The sequence below is a fragment of the Schistocerca serialis genome, chromosome 11 (assembly GCF_023864345.2).
Source record: "Schistocerca serialis cubense isolate TAMUIC-IGC-003099 chromosome 11, iqSchSeri2.2, whole genome shotgun sequence".
In the NCBI taxonomy this organism is placed as follows: domain Eukaryota; kingdom Metazoa; phylum Arthropoda; class Insecta; order Orthoptera; family Acrididae; genus Schistocerca; species Schistocerca serialis.
The window spans coordinates 102539203-102565909 of record NC_064648.1 but is presented as its reverse complement, the minus strand read 5'-3'; the positions used below and the strand labels follow the sequence as shown (position 1 = coordinate 102565909).

The 26707-nt window shown below is 43.5% G+C and overlaps 2 protein-coding genes across 2 annotated transcripts in view; both read right to left on the bottom strand.

The window, feature by feature from the left end:
• Positions 1-2745: 2745 nt before the first annotated feature.
• On the bottom strand, positions 2746-11114 carry LOC126426491 (uncharacterized). The gene is made up of 2 exons (XM_050088400.1): positions 10928-11114; positions 2746-4727 (listed from the first exon to the last, which is right to left on the bottom strand). The coding sequence occupies exons 1-2, from the start codon at positions 11112-11114 to the stop codon at positions 2746-2748; spliced, it is 2169 nt and encodes a 722-aa protein (XP_049944357.1).
• Positions 11115-17183: 6069 nt separating this feature from the next.
• The window catches only part of LOC126426490 (serine/arginine repetitive matrix protein 1-like), a 383690-nt gene continuing 374166 nt past the window's right edge, over positions 17184-26707 (bottom strand). The window contains exons 9-10 of the mRNA XM_050088399.1: positions 25975-26243; positions 17184-17543 (exon numbers count right to left, since the gene is read on the bottom strand). Of these exons, the coding sequence (XP_049944356.1) occupies positions 17184-17543; positions 25975-26243 (629 nt within the window). The remainder of the gene's footprint in view (positions 17544-25974; positions 26244-26707) is intronic.

The window sequence follows — 26707 nt, the reverse complement described above, 5'->3', positions numbered from 1 at the left end:
AACCGTTACAATTCCGTGAGTGTACATTCCTAGGAAAGTCAACCAATATTTTGCTTCCTCCTCCATACATCTTACAAAAAGACCACAGGGGTAAACTTGGAGAGATTCAAACTCACACTGAGGCTCAACAGAAATCTTTCTTCCTCCGAACCATTTACGACTGGAAGAGGAAAAGAGGGAAACAAACAGCTGTACACAAAGTATCCTCCATGACACACTGTAAGGTAGCTTGTGGGTAGACAAGTAGATGTAGACTTTCTTAGTTGTTTTTCAACATCAAACAATCTCAATAAGTGAAACTACCGGCAAATTGTGCACCGGGACGAGGGAACTGCCAAATTCGATTCTGCGATACCGTCGTTTTATCGAGGTCTAACCGTTAGTGTGCTAGGATAGGCAGAGACGCTGTGGTAACTCAAACTCACAAAAATAAGTTTAACAAAAAGGAAGGAGGACTGAAATTAGATAATTTATAGGGCTCAATACTAAAAAAAGCAAACAGTGCCAACTTTGTGACAGAGGACACTGAGGCTCTGCGATTTCCGGCAACGACGATATCACTACTCGACCGCTGGGTGGATATGCGTAAACAGTTTGGCTTGCTGTGTTAGTCTCATTCTGAAAATCAAATAACAGACTCTACTTTGCCGATTTAGAGGCACAGAAACGTGCCTTAAATCTTGGTTCAGTGCCCACAAAAATAAAACTATCAAGAATGTGAAGGCCTGCATTGTAAGACTTCCAAATGATCACTCGGTCTTCCTCCCACATAAAACCAATTTATAAAGACTGGTAACTTGAGAAATGTCACTACACTGCATTTGGATAAACACTCAGTCCAAAAAATTAATGAAAACAAATTGAAAAACTGGTACAATGTGCAAAGTGTAATTCTACAAAAAATTCACTAATAAACTTGATTACCAGCATTTAGAGTTCCAGGAAGTGCCACACCTCCTTAAACTTCTGTGCATAGAGATACTGGGGCTCGTACATACAAGCAATTATTCCTCACCCATACTTGTTTTGCAAGTGGGACATGAAAAAGCTGCATAGGTACTGTACAGAACACAGCAAAGGAAACTTTGACTGTTGACAGTCATTGTCTTTCCTGTCCCACTCCCAAAAGGAGTGTGGGGGAAATTTTGTGTGTGTGTGTGTGTGTGTGTGTATGTGTGTGTGTGTGTGTGTGTGTGTGTGTGTGTGTGTGAGAGACACACACGAGGAGATGCGCCGCATAAAACATACGTAAATACATATGTATATGGATGTGGGATGCAGGTTTACTTGTTATCTGTGTCAAGCTACTTTTCTTTTGAGGACAATGCCTTTAAAGTCAAATAGGAAAGTTATAACACGTTTCTGCATTTCCACAGGGAGGATAAAACAATATTTCTGGTCATATACATCTGTTTGCATTTCTGCACAAGCTATTACCTAAGAATCTCTCAACGTCGGGTTGTCTGTATCTCTGAATAGTTATTTTCATTTGACACAAGTGGGGATTAAGCCCTCAACTGCCTAACAGTTAATTTCAGGACTGTACTGTCAATTTTTTCAAAAAAAGAATGAAGAAACAAAGAGTATTTACCATTCTTCTTCAGCTTCCTCCTCCTAAGCTTAAGCATTTTAAATGAAACTGGCAAACAAAACAAGCAAAAGGCGTCTAGTTTTGTCGCATCCTTTGTTGCGAGGGCTCAACAGATGCTACCAGAAGTCACTTCACAGCACAGGTCAGATTAGTCAACACCGAGAGAGAGTCGTGCAACAGCGTTATCGTGCAGACCGAGCACTTTACCGGCCGGGAGATGTATACACAGAAAAGCTCTTGAGGAGCCGGGCTGTTATCTTATCTCACCGGAGCCTGGAATCTCAGACAATTCATTTGGGTCGCATTAAGAAACACGGCACTTATTCTTATCTCACTATTGCTCTTGTTGTGTATTAAACAGATTGCTGTTCTATCACCACTATAATATCTCTTTCCCCTCCTACCACCCCACCCCCACTCGAACAACATGTCATCCACCTGTATCTACATTTCCTTGAATTAGATTTCAGTGACTGACAAGATTATAATGAACAACATGTAGCCATGTTTTCATAGAGAAAACATATCTTATTTGTCAACCTAATGACATGCTCCACATCATAACAATTTTTTCACAAAAAATCACTGTACCAAACTGAGGAGAAAATGAAAATTCTCGAAACACGTCACAGTTGTTAATAAAATCACGATTGATGCAGGTAGTCGTTTCAATTCATCCTGAGGAAATTATGAATTTTGCTTTGAAAGTCACCATAGCTACGAAGTGCTACATACTCCTAGTAAAACTAAAATATCAAAAAATTATCATAACAGTTCAGCACTAGGGAAGGTCTGAACAATCCTATCAACATTACAAAATTTTCTGAAACGACAATACTTCTGTCATTGGCTGTAATTATTGTTTATTTTCCTTTACTGGCCTACTACGGCCACTGTGGCATTATCAAGCCAAAATTCATCAACAATAGAAAATTAACTATAATTACATTTGATGGCAGACAAGTTGTCGTTTCAGAAGTTTCGTAAAGCTCTGGTACCTCCCTGAAGGAAGGTAATCAATTGGATAGTAATTTGTTTTCCCTAATTTGTATTTCGGGGAAATATTTAGATCCACTTATAAATTACAGTTTGGATATTTCACTAACAAAAGGATACAATTACAGAAAATTACTGATCAAAGGAACAAACAAACATTACACAAACTCGGCATGCCTCTCCAATATCTCGTCCAGTTGTTGCAAAAACATGTTCCACGATTCTGCCGATTCGCCACGGTTGAGACGTACGTCAGGTGGTGGCGGAGTGAATATGCTGACCTTGGTGGCAACCGCAGTCCCGACAGCACCCGAAGGGCACGAGACCGGGGGAGCAGTCGACGGCAGAGGCGGCGGGGGCGGCGACGGGCTAGACTCCTGCGTCGAAGCTCCAGTCCCTTTCTCCTGTACGGATCCACAAGGATCCACACTCCCCGTTACTCTGGCCGACCCCTCTACCCTCACCGCTCTGTGTGGAGATTTGCTCCTAGGTTTCGCAGACCAACCGTCATCCCGCCCGAAACGCAGCGACTCCCCCGTACCGTCCGGCGAGTCGAGACTGGCATCTGACGCACCGTCACCATCAGACGTGTCTCCGGCTGTCGCAATTCCGAATGCCTCACTCTGCATCAGCTTCTGGTTGAACGACTCCCTCTTGGCCAAATGTTGATTAAAGGATTCCCTCAAGCTCTTCTGTGGGTCCTTCCCAATCGCCGATTCGGGAGACTTCAAACCGAGCCCCGCACTCGTAGCCGTGCTCCGGACACCTTCGACACTCGTTACCGGCTTCCCGCTTCCGAGAGCCACAGGACGACAGTACCGACTCAGCACTTCCACTTTGCCGTCCCTCTCCGAAGTTCTACGGATCCGACTCACCTCCGTCGGCTCGTCGAAGCTCGAGTCACTGAACGAGCTGCTTATGAACTTCATTAAGGCACCTGCTCTGCCCGTATTTTTCGCAGCAGCATTCCTCTCAATTTTAATCACGGGAGGGTTCACCGTGGGAGCTACTCGCTTCAAGTTTCGTGCAGCCGTATCGCTCTCGTCTTCGGTACAAGATTCGCTAAGAGACGAACGTGCCATTTTCTCCAGCACATTACCTCTACCTGAACTGTCCACACAGGGAGTTCTCTCGGCTGAACTTTCTATGCCTGACCTCGCAAACTTTCCAACTTCGCCTTCGAGGGATTTCATTTGCTCGAGACGTACATTATTTACCTCAGTTCCCGTGGGAGACACACAGTACGGGATGCCTCCCTCCTCAAAAGAACTACTCTGCTCGTGCTCCAGTGGGGCAATTTTCCCGTTACCGTCTTTATTCCGGTTTCGAGTAAGAGCTCGAGGGGGTAACCCTTCGGCCGTACCGGTCCCCGGATGCAGATCGCGATCTCTGCCCGCACTCGTAGCACTCCTGTCCGACGAGACGCTGTCCAGCGAGCCACCTACTCGCCGGAGCTTACCCTCCGCAGATTGCCGTGACGTCGCAGATTCGAGAGATCCCTTCTGTGTCAAGGACCAATCGAATGTGAACTTCCCGGTAGGTGTCGACACCAGGGAGGAGCCGGTAGATTCACTCGAGATGCTGTCGAAGGAATACTTTCTGCCGTCCTGAAGGACACCGATTCCGACGTCAGGGGCTCGCTCTATCGCCGGAGCTTTTTCTATTGCCGGAGCTTTCTGCGGAGCCTTAGCTCTCCATCCCTCCTTACCCAGTTTGAGACCGAAGAAATTTTTCAACCCTCTCTTTAACGGGCTTTTAGACGGGGACTTCTCCGAACGACTGCTCCCCGCGATTGCCAACGACTGCCCAGAAGAATTTGTACCCGGCCGGTCGGCAAATTCAGTGCCGGAGGTAGCGGTCGGCGACTTCGGACCGGTGACGGGAGAGGAGGGCGAGGCGAGTGCTAAGCTCGGGGTGGACGCAACGCGTACGGAGCTCCTACCGCAGCTCGCGGGAGTCGTGGACGCAAAACTCTTCGACAGCTGTGAAGTTTGACAGGAAGCGACTAGGTCGGCAGGGGGGCTACTTGTGTGGTTTTCTATTTCTGTGGTAAGGTCCGGTCTCCTACAGGAGCTGTTCCCAGTCGTGAAAGGTCTAGGACAGTCAAAGTTTTTGGGTCTCACTGGTTTCCCAGCTACAGCTGCAAAAAGGAAAAAATACTCCTGCTGAAGATTCACTGACTTACCTGTGTAGTCATCACACTGCCTGCCACTACCTTTAACTGACACTCCTAGTTAACACGCAACTGTTTCGCACTCAGCCAGGGACAAAATTTCCACTGTGAAACTGTGACAAAACAAGACATCTAGACATCAAATGTTCTTCGTACGTGCTCGGATCAAAATTTGCCATTTTTTACTTCTTTGTTGTCAATGTAACACAGTTCTGACCTGATGTTTCTACATTATTCCTACAATCCAAAACGAACTGTTTGTACTGAACGTGGGGCTACAGTTTTCCAAAAACAGCATACAAAATAAAATTATTTATTACTCACATGGTAATTTTTTTTCTCCTTACACTATAATAGGGTATGATGTGAATGAAAAACATTACAGCCAAAACATTTTTACTGTTCTTGCTGAAGCACAGTTACACTGTGCCTATTTGAGCCATCCATTCAATAATCTGAAATTGTGTTAAAAATGTTTTGCTTGATGAAAATAAGACATACTATGGTTGAGAACAAGCAACAGCTTGTCTAACTTTTTCACCTTTAGTTAGTACAGCACAGTACGGCACGATAAACTTCCTGGAAGATTAAAGCCACTTATCAGACTGGGACTCTTCAAACTCGACCTGCTATTTTGTGGGTGATGTTCCTGATGACTGAGCCATCTGGGGATGACTGACTACCCACACAGCCTGTAGCTAAAAACTCTCTCTACAACTTCTTTTCTGTAGGAGTGCTAGTCCAGCAAGATGTGCAGGAGAATGCCTGCAATGTTCAGAAAGTAAAAGAGGAGGTTAAGGGCAGCAGTGAAACTGTGAGGGAAGGTCACGAGTTGGGGCCAGAAAGCAGTAGATACCAGGATCCGCGTCAAATTCTGGAAGGTGTTCGGTGCGTTTCCCTGCTGTCGCCTAATGGACAAAATACAAGCATACGGATCCAAACTGTGTCACTGGACTGAAGAGTTTCTACAAACAGAACACAACGTGTCATTTGTAATGACGTGCAAGTAGACGTGCAGAGGATCAATACTTGATGTAGGGATTGGCAAGTGACGCTCAATGTAAACAAATGTAATATACTACACATAAATAGACAAAGACAGCCATTATTGTACAATTACACAGCTGCAAGAGCCATCACGGGAAGCAATCACGCCAATAAAATATCTGAGTGTATGCATAAAGAGTGATTTAAAGTGGGATGATCACATAAAACCAATTGCAGGTAAGGCAGGTGCCAGACAGAATCACTGGAAAAATCACCAGGAAGTGAAGTCTGTCCACAAAGCAAGTAGCCCACACCAGTCCCATTTGTCCTATCTCGAATAGGGGAAGGTGGGATACAGTGCAACATGCAGCTCAGTGTAACATTTCAATTTGCAATTTTGTAACACAGCCGCAAGCCTCGAGCAATTACACGCAACAATTGAGGTTTCTTTTACTACTCCAGATAGTAAAAAACAAACACAAAAGAAAGGGGCCACATATTTACTCAACGATCAGTTAGCTTCACAAGTCAATACTGCCAGTAAAAACTTAGTGTGTCCAACTGTTATATCATTTTATTATGAGAGAGAAATAGAAGTCAGTGATAGGACAAAGTTTTTACCAGAATTGGCCTTCAGAATTTTTTCATGAGTATTAAATGTGTGTACTTGGACTTCAAATAAATGAGTGAGCACTCAGCAGTTGAGGAGAAAGAAAGCATAAAAAGGATTAGTAGTAAAACTGTTTCCAATTTACTGTATTATGTGTGTAACGATCCACTTCTCGTTACGGTGTTTTGGCCCACCCGAGGTGCTCCTTTACATTGTATTTTAAGCCACAATTGTTGCCTGGAAATTGAGGCAGTGGGTGAAGGGGAGGGGGGTCAGTGAGGAGGTCGGGGCAAGAGGAGGCATTTGCATCCTGCTGAAATAAGGAGTAGAGTTTTTATTCATTCATTTAGTGGGTAACCGTCAGTTCTGTAGGATATAATAGTTTCTTCGTCTCACCTATAAAATTTAATTCTGATACGATGACATGCCTCCAAACTTACCAGCTCGTTTCTATAAAACAAATGGTGATTTTAAAGCCTGTCATACAGTGTCGAAAAGAATGCATCAGAGCAGTTGACACACACATTGCCTCCACGTTCATTGATGATAACGGAATGTTTAAAGATTAGCACACGAAAGGAGAATACGATATTCCAGTGCCCGTGTTTTTCTGAAATGTGATGCAACGTTCCTTACGAGACACAAGCATGTTCAAAGAAGCAGGCACTGCAGCAACTACAGGCATTATGAAATATACGAAATGGATTTGCAGTGGCAAATACGGACAACTGTCCACTGTACAATGGCATAACGGTGTCAAAAATTTTTGCCAGACGGTGACTCCAAGCCAGATTTCCCACTTATCGCAAGCTACGTAACGCTATCCGAGCACATTTCACAGTCAGACCCAAACTTCCGTATGTCGTCAACCGCGCATCTACAACCTGTACTCGTACATTCCTTATGTATTTTACAGGGTACAAATTATAAATGAAATTTTACTTTCAATTAAAATGTCTCCCCTGCACAGGAATACACATATTGAAGGACAAGTGCAGGTTGTAGACGCACAGTAGACGGCATACGGTTGCTCGGGTCTGGCCTCGGAGCGTGTTCAGATAGCCAAGTTCGGGGTGAGCACTCGCGATAAGTGGGAGGCCCGGGTTGGCGTAAATTTTCAGAGACTGTTGTCCACAATCACAACTGTGATAACATTTCATGTACAAAAGATGCTTCAGCGAGTTCCTTTCTTCGAAGGTCGACTAAGTGTTCATTTTTACAGAGAGTGAAGAGTGTGTCCTGTTGCTATTTACTTCTGTATATATAAAAATTATTTACTGGAAGAATATTGATATATAGATGATATATATAGATTGATATATAGATGATGTAACTTACCAAACGAAAGTTGACGCGCACGCGTACACACCTCCATCCGCACATATACAGACACAAGCAGACACATATCTACACAGGATATATGTCTGCTTGTGTCTGTATATGTGCGGATGGATATGAGTGCGCACGCACGAGCGAGCGAGTGTATACCTGTCCCTCTTTCCCCCTAAGGTAAGTCTTTCCACTCCCGGGATTGGAATGACTCCTTACCCTCTCCCTTAAAACCCACATCCTTTCATCTTTCCCTGTCCTTCCCTCTTTCCTGATGAAGCAACGGTGGGTTGCGAATGCTTGAATTTTGTGCTTGCGTTTGTGTTTGTTAGTGTCTCTATCAACATACCGACGCTTTCGTTTGGTAAGTTACATCATCTTTTTTTTTTAGATATATTTTTCCCACGTGGGAAGTGGAATGTTTCCCTACTTCTTGAAACTTTGGAGGAAGGAGGGAATAAAAACAAGCAGCATAGGGTAATTTACACCTTGTGCAGAAACCAGACTCCAATTATAAGAGCCAAAGGATGCAAATAAGAAGTTTTAGTAGAGGTGGGAGTGAGACATGGTTGTGGCCTATCCCCAGTGTTATTCAATTCATACACAGAACTTGCAGTAATGGAAACAAAGAAGAAATCTGTAAAGCAAATTTTCTCAGTGATATTAATTCTCTCAAGAGACTGTAAAGGATTTGACAGATCAGTTCATCAGTTGATGAAGAAGAACAACAACAGTGAAATGAGGGTAATGTAAAGTAGTCAAATCCAGCAATGCTTAGGAAAATGATCAGTTCTGCTATTTGGTCGGCGAAGTAACTTACAACTGCTGAAGGAGAGAGAACACAAAATCCAGACAGGCAACATCGAGAAAATTATTTCTAAAAAGCGAAATTTATGAACACTATACATTTGAGTGCTAGGAAGCTTTTTTCTGAAGGAAGCTGTGTGGAATGTAGCCTCGTATGGAAGTGAAACTCGGATGATGATGAGATCAGGCAAAAAAGTAGAAGCTTGCAAAATGTCATGCTATTGATTAAGTGGGTGGATCTGATAACTAATGAGAACCTTGTGACTAGAAGTTGAGAGAGAGAGAGAGAGAGAGAGAGAGAGAGAGAGAGAGAGAGAGAGAGAGAGGGTGGGGGGGGGGGGGGGGGGGAGGGCGGGGGATTAATTTATGGCACAATGTGAGGCATCCAGGAACCATCAATTTTGTAAGGGAGGGAAGGAGAGACAGGGTCGCAGAAATTTTAGACAAGGACCAAAACTTGACTAGAGCATGTAACTTCAAAAAACTGAAGTAGGTTGCAGTAAATATTTACAGATTAAGTGAATTGCACAGGACAACATAGTGCAGAACATTGCGTCGAACTAGTCCTCAGACTAAAAACTATGACGACGATGACTGAACAAATTCTTGGAATATTCGTGAATGTAGCTAATCCAATGAAGAATATATTTCACTTGCTACAAATGTATTTCATTACGCTGCTACAAAATTTACTGGAAGTATAAGCTGTCAAGGAAGCAGTCAGATTCCCACAAAATGAATTTTCTGCTAATTCCGTGAAGCATTTATAGAGTGGAAAAAAGCATTGAAAATCATTTTTCCCTGACTAAATTTTTCATCAGAAAAGTTGAAATGAATTATTGGTAATTGCAACAGCATGCGCAAACGAAAACTGAGTGCAGTCCCAATAAGATTCTTCAGACCCTCAAATTTCCTAATTAAAATCCATAGCATGTCTGTATCTTCATCTTACAAATCGTTATCAGATAATATTTCAGACAATTAAATAAACAGCATGTCACTGAGGATGACAACTGCACCAAAACGTGCTCAGCAGAATAGAAAGTATAAGCCGCCGTGTTTCGAAAAGACTGATATTTTTAAACAACATATTGTGTGTGTGTGTGTGTGTGTGTGTGTGTGTGTGTGTGTGTGTGTGTGTGTGTACGTGTGTGTACGTACACTGTTTTAATTGGTACGAGTTCAGCTACAGAATTCTGCCCTCTGTTTAAATGTCTATCAATGACTCCGCCATATGTTTTCATTCACCACACAATTTTTACAGTTTTTAATCACACAACAACTGTGTTAAATAAAATTGTTACACACACACATTTATCGAGTAATCAGTTTCAAATTATGAAACTTTCAAGGTGTCCAACATTACAGTAACATGGTAATATTAAGGATAACTAACAAAGCAGTTAGCACATTTCTAAAGTATAGAATTTTTGTGTGGTTTGTCTACAAAAACACACAGGTATAGAATGAAAATTAGAATACTCAAATGGACAGTCCTGAAATAAAAATTGTTAAAAGTTTAACATCAAACAACACTAGTAACTTTTAATATCAGACAAAAGATACTCAGAGTCACAATACAATGTTTCAGAAAGCAGTACAAAAACAATATAAAGCAAATTAAGACACTTGATGAAAGAGTGGAGAAAAAATTAATAAAAAGGACAAGTTTCAAAATTAAATGAACTACTACTGAAAATTATTTACAGTGGTCTAAGAAAAACATCTTTCAGCGGTTCTGACCTCTTTCAGGCTATGCGAAACCATTTGAACTGGTGAATACCTTTAAGGCCCTCTTTCCTTACATGCAGAATGCTGAGGGGTTTGTTGTAATGCACAAGTCATTTATATTAAGTGAATGCATGTTTCAATATTAACAGTGTCTGTGAATTGTACCTACACCCAAATTATGTTAATTCAAGAATACTGTGAAGATTTTGTCATTTCTTTACAAAGATTGTCCTTTTGCACTTTTTTTAATCGAAATACATTTGACTATCTTTTGTTTCTTTATAAACATTAGGGTTGAGGATTACTGAAATGTATTTAATGTAACTTATTTGGTGAAAAGAGTTTTTCATCACGACAACCGTCTTTGACTTGTAAGCTGGATCTCTTGTCGTTCTGATATACGGTATACTCTCGATTATCCACACTAGTCGGAGAGGAGATCCACAAATATCTGAAAAACACGAATAATCGAGATACTATCAGACGTGTATTCTTTGTTCAAAAGTTTATCCAACTTCTGTGTAAAAGTACTGTTGGCCTGTTTATTTCTTTAGATAGTCTGTGATGTCGGTCTACTTTCAACAGGAACTGACACTCTGTCTCGCATCAATTCTAATTTTTTGTGCCGCAATTATGTCATCGTACTGAAACCACCTCCGGCTCGTAAAATCTCGACAAGCACCGACACATCGCAATGCAGTACAATGGCTGACAAGGTCACTATCTTCGTGCCCACTTTCACTTCCACTGTCGTCTCCTCCGTTCTGTCGTCGTGCATCGGTCACAATTTCAGTACCGCTCACATACCGGAAGCCGGGTTCACAAGCTTCGCTCTTCAGCCACTTGCTCATATTTTCTTCGTCGACATCTTCAAATACATTTAACCCCATTGCCAGATTCAATATTTCTCCAGTTGTTATTTCTTCATCACTTAAACCTTGAAAAACCCCTTTCTTCTATACCTGGAAGAATTTTCCTCCACGATCGAGCTAGCATATATGGCTAGATTTCCTGCCACGTATCAGAAATCCTGTGTATGGCACCTGGAATTGTCAACTTCTTCCGGAATGTTACCAAATCACTTGATCAAACAGAATTCTCAGTAGACCAGCCCAGTAGCACCAATTCACCAATGCAACTAGATCTTGCTCCATGGGCCATGTAATGGCAGTCACATTAGGAGCCAAAAACTAAGTTACTAAGGTACTAGAAGCCTCTCACTGCGATGCTGATGGGGCATTATTAAGCAATAAAACAGCCTTCTACGGCAGCCTTTCTCTTGCAGATATCACCAAACTCATGGTACAAAATGAGTGTGGAGCCAGTTTTTGAGAATTTCATTATCCATCCATGCTCATTTTTGGTTGTAATAATGCAGCTGCAATATCCTTGGATGCTGCCCCCCCCCCCCCCCTCCCGCCCCTCCACCACACCAATCACAAGTAATTTCACTTTGTGGCTCCTAGATGGTTTAGTAGTGCACAAAATTGTAATGCTTTCTTTAGGCAACTTATATTCAAAGCATGAACTTTGCTCTTAAAAGCAAAGGTTCTGGTTGGTAGACATTTCCAATACAGACCACTTTGATGTGCATCATAAATTTTAGTCTGGTGTGAAATTATCTCTTTCCACCAACTTCTGGAACTCTTCCCAGAAAAAAAATTAGCTGCCACAACATTTGAACTAAGCCACTCTCCATGCACAGTAAGTCTGCAAATCCTGTGACAATGTTTGAATCTGGTTAGCCATCCAGATGAGGCATTAAATTCTCTCTCTAATTCTAGAGCTCCGAGAAAATAATTAGCTTTTTCAGCACACCACGCACGAAACAATGACCGCCTGCTCATTTTCGGATAAAGAATCACAAAAGTGCAGCATCTAATTCATCATATGTAGGTCTTTTCATGCCTTTTTTTTATGCAGATGTTCCAGAAATGAAATCTGGTTTTCCTGACAAAATCCTACATTTTCTGCTTTTCCTTTTTAATGTCCCAAACAGCCTGCATTCCAATACCATAACCAACACTGATTTTTGCAGCAGTTCGTCTCCCCATCCTCCATCTCAAATCTTTCAATTACTTCTAATTTTTGTTTTAATGTCATGTTTCTCCATCATCTCTCTTACAAATTTCTTGTAACTTGCATTACTAACACGTACCAATTAACATCAGACAACATGGAATAAGCTAGCTGAGAACAATGGAAATGGCGCTCTGTTGTGATGTGATGGTCATTCGAACAACAGAAATGGCACTTATTGTCATGCGGCGGGTTGTTTTTTATACACTCCTGGAAATGGAAAAAAGAACACATTGACACCGGTGTGTCAGACCCACCATACTTGCTCCGGACACTGCGAGAGGGCTGTACAAGCAATGATCACACGGACGGCACAGCGGACACACCAGGAACCGCGGTGTTGGCCGTCGAATGGCGCTAGCTGCGCAGCATTTGTGCACCGCCGCCGTCAGTGTCAGCCAGCTTGCCGTGGCATACGGAGCTCCATCGCAGTCTTTAACACTGGTAGCATGCCGCGACAGCGTGGACGTGAACCGTATGTGCAGTTGACGGACTTTGAGCGAGGGCGTATAGTGGGCATGCGGGAGGCCGGGTGGACGTACCGCCGAATTGCTCAACACGTGGGGCGTGAGGTCTCCACAGTACATCGATGTTATCGCCAGTGGTCGGCGGAAGGTGCACGTGCCCGTCGACCTGGGACCGGACCGCAGCGACGCACGGATGCACGCCAAGACCGTAGGATCCTATGCAGTGCCGTAGGGGACCGCACCGCCACTTCCCAGCAAATTAGGGACACTGTTGCTCCTGGGGTATCGGCGAGGACCATTCGCAACCGTCTCCATGAAGCTGGGCTACGGTCCCGCACACCGTTAGGCCGTCTTCCGCTCACGCCCCAACATCGTGCAGCCCGCCTCCAGTGGTGTCGCGACAGGCGTGAATGGAGGGACGAATGGAGACGTGTCATCTTCAGCGATGAGAGTCGCTTCTGCCTTGGTGCCAATGATGGTCGTATGCGTGTTTGGCGCCGTGCAGGTGAGCGCCACAATCAGGACTGCATACGACCGAGGCACACAGGGCCAACACCCGGCATCATGGTGTGGAGAGCGATCTCCTACACTGGCCGTACACCACTGGTGATCGACGAGGGGACGCTGAATAGTGCACGGTACATCCAAACCGTCATCGAACCCATCGTTCTACCATTCCTAGACCGGCAAGGGAACTTGCTGTTCCAACAGGACAATGCACGTCCGCATGTATCCCGTGCCACCCAACGTGCTCTAGAAGGTGTAAGTCAACTACCCTGCCCAGCAAGATCTCCGGATCTGTCCCCCATTGAGCATGTTTGGGACTGGATGAAGCGTCGTCTCACGCGGTCTGCACGTCCAGCACGAACGCTGGTCCAACTGAGGCGCCAGGTGGAAATGGCATGGCAAGCCGTTCCACAGGACTACATCCAGCATCTCTACGATCGTCTCCATGGGAGAATAGCAGCCTGCATTGCTGCGAAAGGTGGATATACACTGTACTAGTGCCGACATTGTGCATGCTCTGTTGCCTGTGTCTATGTGCCTGTGGTTCTGTCAGTGTGATCATGTGATGTATCTGACCCCAGGAATGTGTCAATAAAGTTTCCCCTTCCTGGGACAATGAATTCACAGTGTTCTTATTTCAATTTCCAGGAGTGTATATCCCCGCCAACCCTCCCTCGACTAATTCTTCTTCTTATTTTAATGCACAAATAATCTCCAAAGCAGGTAATCTGTACACGAATAATTGAGAGTACAATGTATTTGAGAAATTCAGTATTAATCTGAAAATACAAAATAAAAAAGTGAAAGTCAGAAACCAACATCTGATTTAATAATTTGCTTGAAATTAACTAGAACCATAAAGTCCTTTTAGGAAACAGGAATCCTACATGCAACTGTGCTGACAAAAAACATTACCGATTGACAATCAACACGAGACAACTAGAAGTTCATTTACTATGACATCGATACATGGACAATTTAACTTTCTCAAGGTGTGAGTAGTGGCCTACAAATGACATCACAACATACCCTTGTAAGGTTTGCTAAGTAAAATAAATGTTTTTTTTATTTTTTATTTTTTTTATCACAATTGGACGTAATAAAGTAAGAGGAGATTGTGAACTTGCACTGAAATGCTATACTCTTTTACATATTCAAGAACACAAGTTTGACTTTTGTGCACACTGCCTTTGAAATGCTTCTATTTTAAACAGCCAGAATATTACGACCACCAACCTACTATCAACATAAACCAGTCCAGGTGATAGCAGTGTCATCACATGGGAAAAATGACTGCTAGTCAGAAACAGGCACAGCGCATGTAGTATCAGTGTGTGTGTGTGTGTGTGTGTGTGTGTGTGTGTGTGTGTGTGTGTGTGTTTTGTCCATGTATAGACTGAGCAAAGCACGTGGTCTATCCAAGTTTGACCGAGGGCAGACTGCGGTGTCCAAGACGCTCTGAAAAAACATTACCGAAACTGCACGACTTGAGTGGTCGAGGAGTGCTGTGGTGAGTGTCTGTAACATGTGGCAAAACAGATGTGAAACCACATCTACCGTATTTACTCGAATCTAAGCCACACTTTTTTTCCGGTTTCTGTAATCCAAAAAACTGCCTGCGGCTTAGAATCGAGTGCAAAGCAAGCGGAAGTTCTGAAAAATGTTGGTAGGTGCCGCCACAACTAACTTCTGCCGTCGAATATATGTAGCGCTACACAAGCATGCTTTGTGGGCACAAAGATAAATACTGGCGCCAAAACCTTTTTTTTTTCTCCGCCCCGAGTTTCGGCCACTGCATTTTCATACATTATCCAACGAAGTAAATACAAATTCTGTATTGTTCATCTTCGAATGTAGCAGACTTTCAATGTACTGCAAAAATCCGACTGGCAAGACTGTTAGGGATGTTTGTCAATATGGCTAAGTCTATGGTCAGTTTTTTCCTACCTGTGAGAAGAGATGGTTGCGAATAGGAACTTTTATGAATTGTGAATCACATGCAGTATTCTCTTCACCATAAGAATAATACGAATATAAACATTTTGCCATTTATTCTTTCGTGTTTGCTGCTATCTCATTTAAATCCTGTCCGCCTAATAAACTACGAAACTAGAGTGAGACAACAGCAGAAGCGGAAGAATATACATATCATGTCATGTTTATATTCGTATTATTCTTATGCCTAATAGTGATAAGTCAGAAATGAAGCACGGCAATTGACTAGATTTTTAAATCTAAGATGACTCTAATTTCTGTGCACAATGTAATGTACTAAAGAGGCATCTGCAAAGATTTTCAAACGGAAAAAAATTTCGCTAAATTCTCGTTCAGAACATCTTCTATCATACGCAGTTTATTATTTGATTCTTGTTGATCATTATCAAAGAAAGCAGCAGTGTAAGTAGCAACGAATAGCAGTCTCATGCCATTGTTTCGCTAATGAGACGATTCCTCTCTCTTTTTAATCGTACGCGGCGGTAGCGTGCACAAAAGCAAGCCATGCCGCGAGCGGCGACAGGCCGTAAACACGCACTGTCAGAATGCCACAAACAATGCATGACACAGTACAGTAATGCATTTTCAGCTTAGAGTGATGTAAACACCTATAACAAAGAAAACGGCACTTATCAGATCAAAGCAAAATAAGCAATCGATTCAAACCAGACAAAGCACGTGAAAAAGGAAGGGTACCCGTATAAATACGGACGGAGCGCCTGACGCATAGCAATGGCTACCCGGTAAAGCTTAACTGCTAAGCTTACGACTCGAACCAAACTACTGTAGCTGTATCGTCTTTCATACGACCTAAATTGTGTCTCATATTACAATGGACCAACTTTGTTTCGATTTGGAGGTGCGGCCTAAAACTTTTTTCTCTCCTCGAATTTCGAGTCTCAAATTTCAGGTGCGGCTTAGATTCGGGAAATACTTTTTTCCTTCACTTCGAGTCTCATTTTTCAGGTGCGGCTTAAGATTCGAGTAAATACGGTAGCCGTCTCGGGGCCAGGTCACCGCCCCCCATTCCTGACGTCAGATGTCATATGTCGATCAGACTGGTGAAACAGGACAGGTGTCAAATGTGGTGGAACTAACATCGGACTTTAATGCCGGTCAGAGTAAAAGTGTGTGTGAACACACCGTGCAACGAAATCTCCTAACGGTGGGTCTCAACTGTCAACACACGTGTTATTGTTAACACCACAACATCGGCAACTACGACCGAAATGGGGACGTGACCGTCGGCAACGGACGTTTGTGCACTGGCCGAGATGTCGCACAGTCTAACAAACCCCAATACCTGCTTCACCGTGCCGACGGGAGAGTGCAAATCTGTCGTCTTCCGAGGGAACAGCTCCTCGACAACTGTGCTGTGGTACGGAGACCAGCTGGCAGTGGCTCCATTACGCTCTGGGGAACAGTCACGTGGGCGTCCGTGGGTGCGGTGGAGTTCGTACGAGGTGCCACGACGGCCGAGGAGTATCTTACACCGGTTCAGACCACGTACAGCCCTTCGTGACGATTACATTTCCCGTCGGCAGCGGCATTTTTCACAACGTAATGTGCCGTGTCCCGAGGCAAGAACCACAACGGTGCGGTTCGAGGAACACAGTGGTGAATTCAAATCGATGTGCCGGCCCTCCCAACTCGCCAGATCTGAACCCGATCGAACACACCCGGGACACGATCGAACACGACGCCGGAGCTCGTCAATCCCCTCCCCACAACTCGCAGGCATTAGGTGATTTGTGTGTGCAGACGTGATGCGAACTCCCTCCAGTGACCTACAGAAGTCTCACTGCTTCCGTGCAACGTGGCACGGAGACTGTTATCCTTGCCAAAGGTAGGTGGTCATAATGTCCTGGCTAATCAGTGGGTATTTTCCAAGCTTTTGATGCCGTGGCAGTTTCACTCGGGAGACAACTCGTACGTACCTGGAGGAGATGCCAGCGGCTGCACCTGTACGGCCACCACGTCCGGCTGCGGTCGCGACTGTCCGTCCGTACGCCGGTCCCTGGCCGCCGCGGACGCCCCGTCGCGGCTCCTCGACGGGCGCACTGCCGGAGCGGGCACGGGCGCGCGCTCGCGCTCCTCGACGGCGGGACCGCGCCCGGCGGTGGCGGCGGCCGTGTCTTCGCTGCCCGAGGACGACGTGGAGGTGACGCTGTCGCCGCGCGACGGCAGGCGGCGCTGCAGTTTCGCGTACAGGTCCGCCTTCTCGGCCGTCAATTCCGCGCTCGACCTCTGCTGCTGCTGGTGGTGCTTCACCTGAGCGACACAAACAGTACCGGGACCTTTTATTAACTTCTTGTAAAAATAATTGAAGACTAAAAATATTTTACGGTACAAACAAATGTTGGAATGCCTGTACAGAACAACAGTAGTACGGGAAGGACCAGTTCCCACTCACCATGTACTCGCCTCCTCTATGTAGTGAGTAGCAATTCCTCCTTTTCATACGGTTTTTGCGGTACCAGTTGTTTTAGTAATTCTCAAACTATATCCCTTTACTATTTACACACTTTTGCACACGTTCAAATGTATGCAGGGGACATATTCTCCACTACGATGTCGGTACCTCAGAAATGTAGTTTCAGATGGGTTCGATAGTTTCTCAGGGTAATAAAGCTCGCTGTTCACACATTTCTTGCCGAGCGTAAGGAAACGAAGAAGTTGTCAGGCAATATATCGAGCGAATATGAGTAACAAGTCATTAATGTTACATACTAGAGTCACTCCAAATTTCTTATTTAAAAAAGCACTGTGTGGCACCTTCAGATGACAAGGCATTCATTATCAAGGAAGATGATAAAAATCAAAGCTATAATAACTTTTTTCTTTACCGGTTTGACTTATTCATTTATCTTCTCCTCCCTAAAACCTTTGTTCTCGTTCCTTTTCGTGTTCCATTTGCCTCTCATTCACATCATTCTCATTTTTCTGTTCTAATTGTCAATTGTACTATTCACCCCCCCCCCCCCCACCCCCACCCCCTCTCTCTCTCTCTCTCTCTCTCTCTCTCTCTCTCTCTCTCTCTCTCTCTGACCACATTTATAAGTCCTTAGAATGTGTGGTATCATGCGATTCCTTATTCCCTTACCACTACAATAACCACAAGTATACCTTAATTGTGCCCACCTAGTAACTTTTCCTCCTTTGGCACACCTCAATTTGTCTCTGGACCAACAACAATTATTTGCCATTGACATTATTAATAAATGTGTAAGAGCAGAAAAAATACGTATAATATTAGAAATTAGAGTTTAGTGCAAAATGTAAGCAGACAGTGTTCTATGAAAGTCATAAGATTCCTGGTTTCACATTAGCATTATATGCAATACATTGTGCTCATGTGATACTCCTATTTTACAAACAACAATCAGTGTTTAAGTGTTTCAGTACAAAACAAAAAGACCTTGACTGCAAATAATAGTAAAGGACAGTCAATGAGAAAAGAGTTATTGCATGAAAAACATGTTAGGTGCTGTGCTTTCATTCACATTACTTAATGGCACAATAAACCAGGAAATGGCAGCTCTACCTTTAACTTCAGATTCTCCCTAACGGCAACTCTATCAGGATGTCTGCATGTGAACAGTAGTAGATGCCAGAAAAATAATTGCCACTAGCAGCTCAGTCAATGAAGACCTGAAAAGGTCAATTAGAGGGGGGATGGGGGAGAAGGTGGGAGGGGGGAATCAGTACAGAGTCAAATTTTTGCACAGTGCTACAGGGAATGTCCTGTCCTAAACAACATTCTAAAAATCCTGATCAGCAGGGTTTGAGCAGGTTTAAAGATCATTTTTTTGTTTCTCTCTAATACCTCAAAAACCACAGGTTCAAGTGTAAATGTTTCACGGTATTCAATTAAACTATATTAAATTTCCGACAAAAAAAAAAAAAGGTTCTATTGCTTTCTCTCTATGACTGATAGTTTCTGAGTTCGGAAGACACAAATATTGCACATTATTAAAAATATTGTTCTAATGGTATAAAATTAATGTTTATCTTTCAATGACGTGGGTTAAAAACAAATATTAAATGTGTGTATCACATGTAACTGCAGTGCAACCATATTAAGGGATAAATTGTGTTCCGGGGTGTAACAGGGTGAAGTGGGGAGATGTGTGGGGTAGAAGTGCAAGGGAAAGTAGGTCATCTGATTGTGTTTGCACACTTCCCTCGTAGATCTGCAAAATGAAGGTCAAGCACATGACTCCACACTGTCTACCGCAAGAAGCAACTACACGGTTTTTTACAAAGTTACAGGCCTTCTGCAGAACACCTTACGAATCACTGGCAATGCAATGTGCAGACTTGACTGGGAGTGTGTGCGCATCAACACTATGTGGAACACCAATGTAAGTTACTAATGACACTAATGCAGGTAATCCAAATGGACAGCACCTATATAAATCTCTGCACACTGTTGTACACTGCCAAAGGAGAACTATTCTGTATAGCAGCTGTGATGTACTTCTGGGAAAGACAACTTCCCCCACCATGAGGGCTGTTCACTTTTCAGTTTACAGACAGACTACACCTCCCCAGATTTCCTGTCCACTTCTCTTCTGTGAGCAGGCAAAACATCTTCACCAAGCTCATGTTTATATAGTGAAGCTATTTACAGTTAATTAAATTATTACTTACTCATAGTTGTTAAGTGGGCTACTAAATAAAATTCATTCCTGCGTGTTTAACTTGTAAGTGTGATATTGTCAGTAGCCTGAATGGTGTCAGTGAGAAAGATACCGGATTGGTAAACGTGGTACCTCATTGCCATCTATCATCCGAATGTGTGCACATTTTCTTTTCTGATGAAGACTTTGACCAAAAACTAAGTGTGTATGGTCTTTTCATTTGGTCTCTTGGCAAATGTTCAAATGTGTGTGAATTCCTAAGAGACCAAACTGCTTAGGTCATCGGTCCTTAAACTTAAAAAAATACTTAAACTAACTTACGCTAAGGACAACACACACACCCATGCCCGAGGGAGGACTCGAACCTCCAGCGGGAGAGTGGCCGCGCAGTCCGTGACGTGACGCCTCAAACCGCACGGCTACTCCGCACGGCCATCTCTCTGCAACTTCACGTTTCATCTTCACGGTCAGTAGCAATCTATCCTTTTCGTAGTATTGTAGTCTTCAATTATTTGTCGGATATATTTCACTCTGTCTTCACTTGCAACTTCTGCCATCCACGTCTCCCTCTACTACCGTGCAAATTATTCTTTTCTCTTTTCACACATGTCCCATCGTCACAACTGCTTTTCTGTTTAGTATTTTCCACATGTCCTTCCTTGCCAATTCTGCGCACAATACCTCCTCTAATCTGTACGTGCACTCAGCAAGTGAATCTGCAATTTATGGTACAGCGTACCTTGTACCACTGAAAGACATTCCCAACCCTGTTCCACACAGAACTGAAGTGTGAGAAATAATTACCTGTAGACATCTGTAACACCGTAATCTCGCTTATTTTGTCCTTTTAGGATCTCACAAGAGACAAACGTCAGAGGTAGTGTAAATCTCCTGCAATATGTCACAAATGCTTGTACTCTAAGTTTCAAAAGTTTTTCAGTAAACATTCTTTGGTCCTTCCAAAACTTCCAACATAAGCCCACAGAACTTTTCTGGAACACTGACACACTGACGAAATGACTAGTGACAAATCTAGCAAAGCATCACTGAACTACTCCAGTGTCTTCCTGTACTCTCCTGGTACGGATCTTTAACATCCAAACAGTATTCAATAACAGTTTTCACAAGCACTTTGTATAGGCTCACCTCTAAAGGTGCACAACACTTCGTTACAACTCCAACCCCCCACCCAATAAACTGTAGTCACCCATTCTCATTTCCTACAACTGTCCGTACGTGCTCGTCTGCACGGTGGTGCACATTTCTGTGAAGGATCACTGGTGTGACATTTGAAAGTCTTACGCCGGACAGGGAAATTCAGGTAAGCAGAAGACAGAATAGGCTATATACCAATCACCACACCCCAAGTACTTTGATTGTCAACACACTGATAAATTATTCTGTTGCTCATTGCGGAACAAGTTAATAACGCAAATACTTAACAATGAAAATAAAAACTGAAAATGTTCAACAATACTGTGAAAATACCCCCTCTCTCCCACCCCTCTCCCTTCTCTTACCTCACCCCTTCTCCCTCTCCCTTCTCTTACCTCTCCCCTTCTCCCTCTCACTTCTCCCTCTCTCCTTCTCCTCTCCCATTCTCCCTCTCACTTCTCTCTCTCCTCTCCACCTTTTGGCTTTCTCTCCTTATTGCCCCTCGGTTTCCCCTCTCCCTCTCTGTGCATCTTTTGGTGTACCTGTGTCGTCTTTTCATCTCCTTGTGTGGCCAAGGTCTGTCTAAAGACCTGCCTCTTTCCTGCTACCCCCTCCTTGTACCCTTCCCTATCTCACTCCTGCTCCATCAGCTCAGGCAACTGTTTCTAGTAATCGACTGTCAAAAATTAGCATTGCCGTGGCTGTGGGAGAGTCCCTATGGGTGCCTGTGGAGTTATGGGTGTGAATGCGTGTACCTTTGCCACAAAAAAAGAGCTACATTCAAAAGCAGGTGTAAGTGATGTTATCAATTACATTCATGTGTGCTCCAGCCATCAATCTCCAGTAAGTGAGTGGTTCCCCTCTCCCTTATTTTACATATTTTAGAAAATAAATTTTGGCTTACAACTATAACCTGCATGCCGCCTCTCCCCCCCCCCTCCCCCTCCCCCTTCCACCACTAACACATGAGTCGTAGCATCTGGAGTGCAGTATGCCGCATCTGGCAACAATGCTGCCAGGTTGTGTGAGCTATTAATACCAATCACCTGTCGCTTGGACTACGAGTCTTTGGTGACAATGTTGTTAACAGATGGTTTATATAACTCAGTAAGGCATGTGTCTCATCTGTGGTGTTCATTTCATGCAAATGATATTCGGTTGGTGCATTAGCAGCTTACACTAGTAATGATATTGCCTCAACTTACATAGTGGACAATATAAAGCAAAATTCACCAGAGAAAAGTATCCAATGTTCAGTAGCATCTTATATTAAAAGGCTCTATTCTCTTCGCATGGGAATTGTTCATCACCTACGTTTCACTCCCATGTAAGGGTACTGTAGCGGGACTTTGAATTTTGCCAGGCTACACTCGTTCCCTCAGATATAAATTATACCGCCACAGCTGTAAGAGCGCTCGACGGCAGAGAAAATATTTATAAAAAAATGAAGGTACAAAAATTGTGACCCTTGTTGTTTTCTACTCGCTCTTGTCTCTTGAGAGCGGAAGCTTAACTTCACTTATTCAATAGCCTCGGTACGATTTAGACGTAAAAACTTATTTGTTTGTCTCGGTCTGATTAAGACGTAAAAACTTATTGATGTGCAGACATATTGTATTGCGGAAGCTTGTATGAAATTTGGAGGATGGAAGCAGCCGTGAAATACATTGCATTCAATATCGAGATGGTATTCATTCATAGACATTAGTAATTCCTGGACGATGAAATTTACTGCAAGATTTTGGAGCAGCTACGACTTTTTCATGCAGAAATGAAGCAAGAGATTGTCGGAGAACAAGACCTGGACGCCGCACGAGAGAAGACATATTAACTCGGTAATGAATTAACTCTTATCTACGCCACTTACCCCTGTTAATCACATTTTGTTATTCTCTGTTCTCTTTCAAATAATTTTTGTAGTAGAACTCGGTTTGACTTCTGCTCAGAAACGCCACAAGGACCACCCCGACAATAGCTTTTCTGAATCACGAAGTCCGATTTGCATTTCATTCTTTCCCTTTTTCAAGGTCATTAACGATTTTAAAACCCCTTTTTATTCACCATTTGTTCCCGCATTTTGAACCTTTTCTTTTCTTCTCTTATTCTTTTTTATTAACCATTACAGTACACTCCACGGAAACACTTTCAGATAAGATTGACTACTAAGTACATTTCTACTCAACATTAATAAATTTCTCTCTCTCAGTAGTCCATTTCTTGCTACTCCAAGTATGCATATTATAGTCTCATTACTTCATATGTCATGTTACTTTGCTGCCAAAAATATCAAGACTCATCTACTATTTTTAGGGTCTCATTTTCTAAGCTAATTGCTTCAAGACTGTCAGATTTTATTTCTTTTCCTTCCATATTCTCATTCCGGTTTTCACATCTACATGACCACGCAATTCCATTAAGTGCCTGCAGAGTGCGCATCACACCACCTACAACCTGTTTCTCTACCGTTCCACTCACGAACGGTTCACAGGAAAAACGAACACTTTCTGTGAAAGTGTCCGACTTCTCTTACTTTATTACGATAATCATTTCTCCCTATGTAGATCAATCTCAACATAATATTTCCACATATGGATAAGAAAGTTGGTGATTGGAACTTCACAATAATGTCTCACCACAACATGAAATGCCTTTGTTTTGATGACTGGCACCCTACCTGGTGAGAATCTCATACCATTCAGCAATACTCCAGAAGAAAACAGACAAACATAGTGTAGGCAGTCCTCTAGAAGACCTGCTGCATCTTTTAAGTGTTCTGCCAACAGAACACAGTCTTTAGCTTGCCTTCCCCACAACAGTTTTTATACAACTGTTTCAATTTATTGTCATTTTATCTGTTTTCCATCTCTTCCTTTAGTTGCTCCAAATTCATTGAGGTATGTGCTGTCTATGCAGTTAGTTTGTTGCCATACGTGTTTCGCTTCATTTATTTGGGAAGCATCATCAGTGGCCTGAAATACATGTTTCTTTTTATATGTACAATAAACGCATTATGTGATAGATATAATATGCTGCTGTATTACATTATGTATTGCTTTTCTCTTGCTTTTTAGGTTAGAAGCAACTTCTGTAGCATAAGTTCCATATTGTGGATGTATTGTTCGGTGTTACTTATGAGTTCCAGTGCTGCTACCACATATGTGTGATCCTGGAGACGCATTCGTTGGTGTACATACTCCAGCTAGCTGAATCTGGCGTTGTTCGTACACATTTGCCGCATCACATGTTTCACTTGTTGTTTGTTTGTTTGTTTATTTATGTGTGTGTGTGTGTGTGTGTGTGTGTGTGTGTGTGTGTAATTTGATGTGTGCAAATGATTTTTTTTCTTCCATTTAGTTGTTCAGTATTATATTTCCTAGGTATGTTGTTGGATCAACAGCCTTTACACATGTGTGATTTTTCATGTAAGCAAAATCTAATGGAATCCTTTTACTTCTTGTGGAGCACCTCACTCTTTTCTTTCTTTAGAGTCAACTGCCACTTATTGCACCATTACAGATATCATGCCTAAATCATTTGAAAACATTGAAAAATGAAACCATGTGACAGCAGTAAGTGTTTGACACCACTGCTCAGGCACAACACATACTGGATGTTTCATTTTTCAATGTTTTGTGTTTGATTAAGCCAGTATAAGGGCATGAAGTACCATTTTCTGGTGTTTGAAAGTCAGTTGTGGAATCTTTTCGGGTTAATTTTTTTGGAAGTACACTTAATTTTTACACCTAATAATTCTCACGAAATTTTCCATATACCCCAGGCACATTAGATAGGGTTCACGTCTGGAGAACATACTGGCCACTCTAGTCAAGCGATGTCGTTATCCTGAAGGAAGCCATTCACAAAATGTGCACGATGGGGTCGCGAATTGTCGTCCACGAAGACGAATGCCTCACCAATATGCTGCCGATATGGTTCCACTACCGGTCGGAGGATGGCATTCACGTATCGTACAGCCGTTACAGCACCTTCCGTGACCAACAGCAGTGTACATTGGCCCCACATAATGCCACACCAAAACAGCAGGGAACCTCCACCTTGCTGCACTTGCTGGACAGCACGTCTAAGGCATTCAGCCTGACCGGGTTGCCTCCAAACACGTCTCCGATGATAGTACGGTTTAAGGCATACGCGACAATCATCGGTGAAGAGAACGTGATGCCAATCCTGAGGGGTCCATTCGGCAAGTTGTCGGGTGCATCTGTACCGTGCTGCACGGTGCTGTGGTTGCGAAGATGGACCTCGCCAAGGACACGGAGAGTGAAGTTGCGCATCATGCGGCCTACTGTGTACAGTTTGAGTCTTAACACAACGTCCTGTGGCTGCACGAAAAGCATTATTCAACACGGTGGCGCCATCACGGTTTCTCCGAGCCATAAACCGTAGGTAGCTGTCATCCACTGCAGTAGTAGTCCTCGGACGGCCTGAGCGAGACATGTCATTGACAGTTCCCGTCTGTCTGTATCTCCTCCATGTCTGAACAACATCCCTTTGGTTCACTACGAGAAGCCTGGACACTTCCACTGTCGAGAGCCCTTCCTGGTATGCAGACGCAGACGCAATCGGTTGCAGTATTGACCGTCTAGGTACCAGCCGTGTACCTCCTTCCTGGTGGAAGAACGACTGGAACTGATCGGCTGTCGGACCCCCTCCGTCTAATTGGTTGTTTACGTCTTTAGTGAGTTTAGTGATTTCTCTGAACAATCAAAGGGACTGTGTGTGTGATACAATATCCACTGTGAACGTGTATCTTCAGGAGTTCTGGGGACTGGGGTGATGCAAAATTTTTCACGATGCGTGTGTTTTAAGACAGCACAGTGTTTACCACGCTGTTGACAGTCATCTGAAATTTTTTTTTATCTATCTGTAGTAAGTGCGACACTAACCCCAGTTTCAGAACTCGGCCGCCTCTCCGGGCTCGGCGCTTCCTTCTCCTCCTCGATTCTGGCCGACCGGCGGGCGTCCGAGTTCTCGGTGGGGGCCGTAGGACGCGGCAATGTCCGGCTCTCGGCAGTCGCGTCCACAGCGGGAGGTTCCGCCGGGGACGGTGTGGGAGTGGCTGCAGACCTGTCCGGCGACACAGCCCGAGGTCCCGCAGGGGTCGCCACTACTGGCGGTGGGGGTGGAGCCGCCTTCTTCTTACGAGGTCCTCGCCCTGCTCGGTGACAGAATTTTTCAGAGTTAAGCACACAACTGACTGTTCCATACAGAGAAGCCTACAAAAGTTATATCCAGCAGAAACAGATGTCAACGAGACTACAAGGAAAAAAAAGAAAATCTTTGTTTAAAATTTCAGTCTACACTTTGTTTCCTAAAACTGGTAAGCAGGAAAGAGAGACAATATTAAAGGAACAATCAAAGTTGCTTCATCTTTCTTCTTCTTACGTCTGACTATTCAGACATAAATTAAAATCCATCAGCCAAGGTTTCTGCCTGCAGGTGACAGGTAATCTCAGAAATTACACGACGGATTTTGATATAGTTCCTACTGATGAATAGACCGATTCACGAGGAAGGCTTGTGCATATAATTTACAATTACACTGAGGTGAAGAATATCAGTGGATACAAAATGCACATAGACAGATGGCAGTAGTACCACTTACCCAAGGTATGAAAG

What these genes read in the sequence shown, in the direction of transcription:
- LOC126426491 (XM_050088400.1), bottom strand. Translation starts at nt 11,114, where the DNA reads ATGGGGTTAAATGTATTTGAAGATGTCGACGAAGAAAATATGAGCAAG. An exon ending in TAGTGACCTTGTCAGCCATT is followed by an intron (nt 4,728 to 10,927) that starts GTACTGCATTGC and finishes TCCTTTTTGCAG; the next exon opens with CTGTAGCTGGGAAACCAGTG.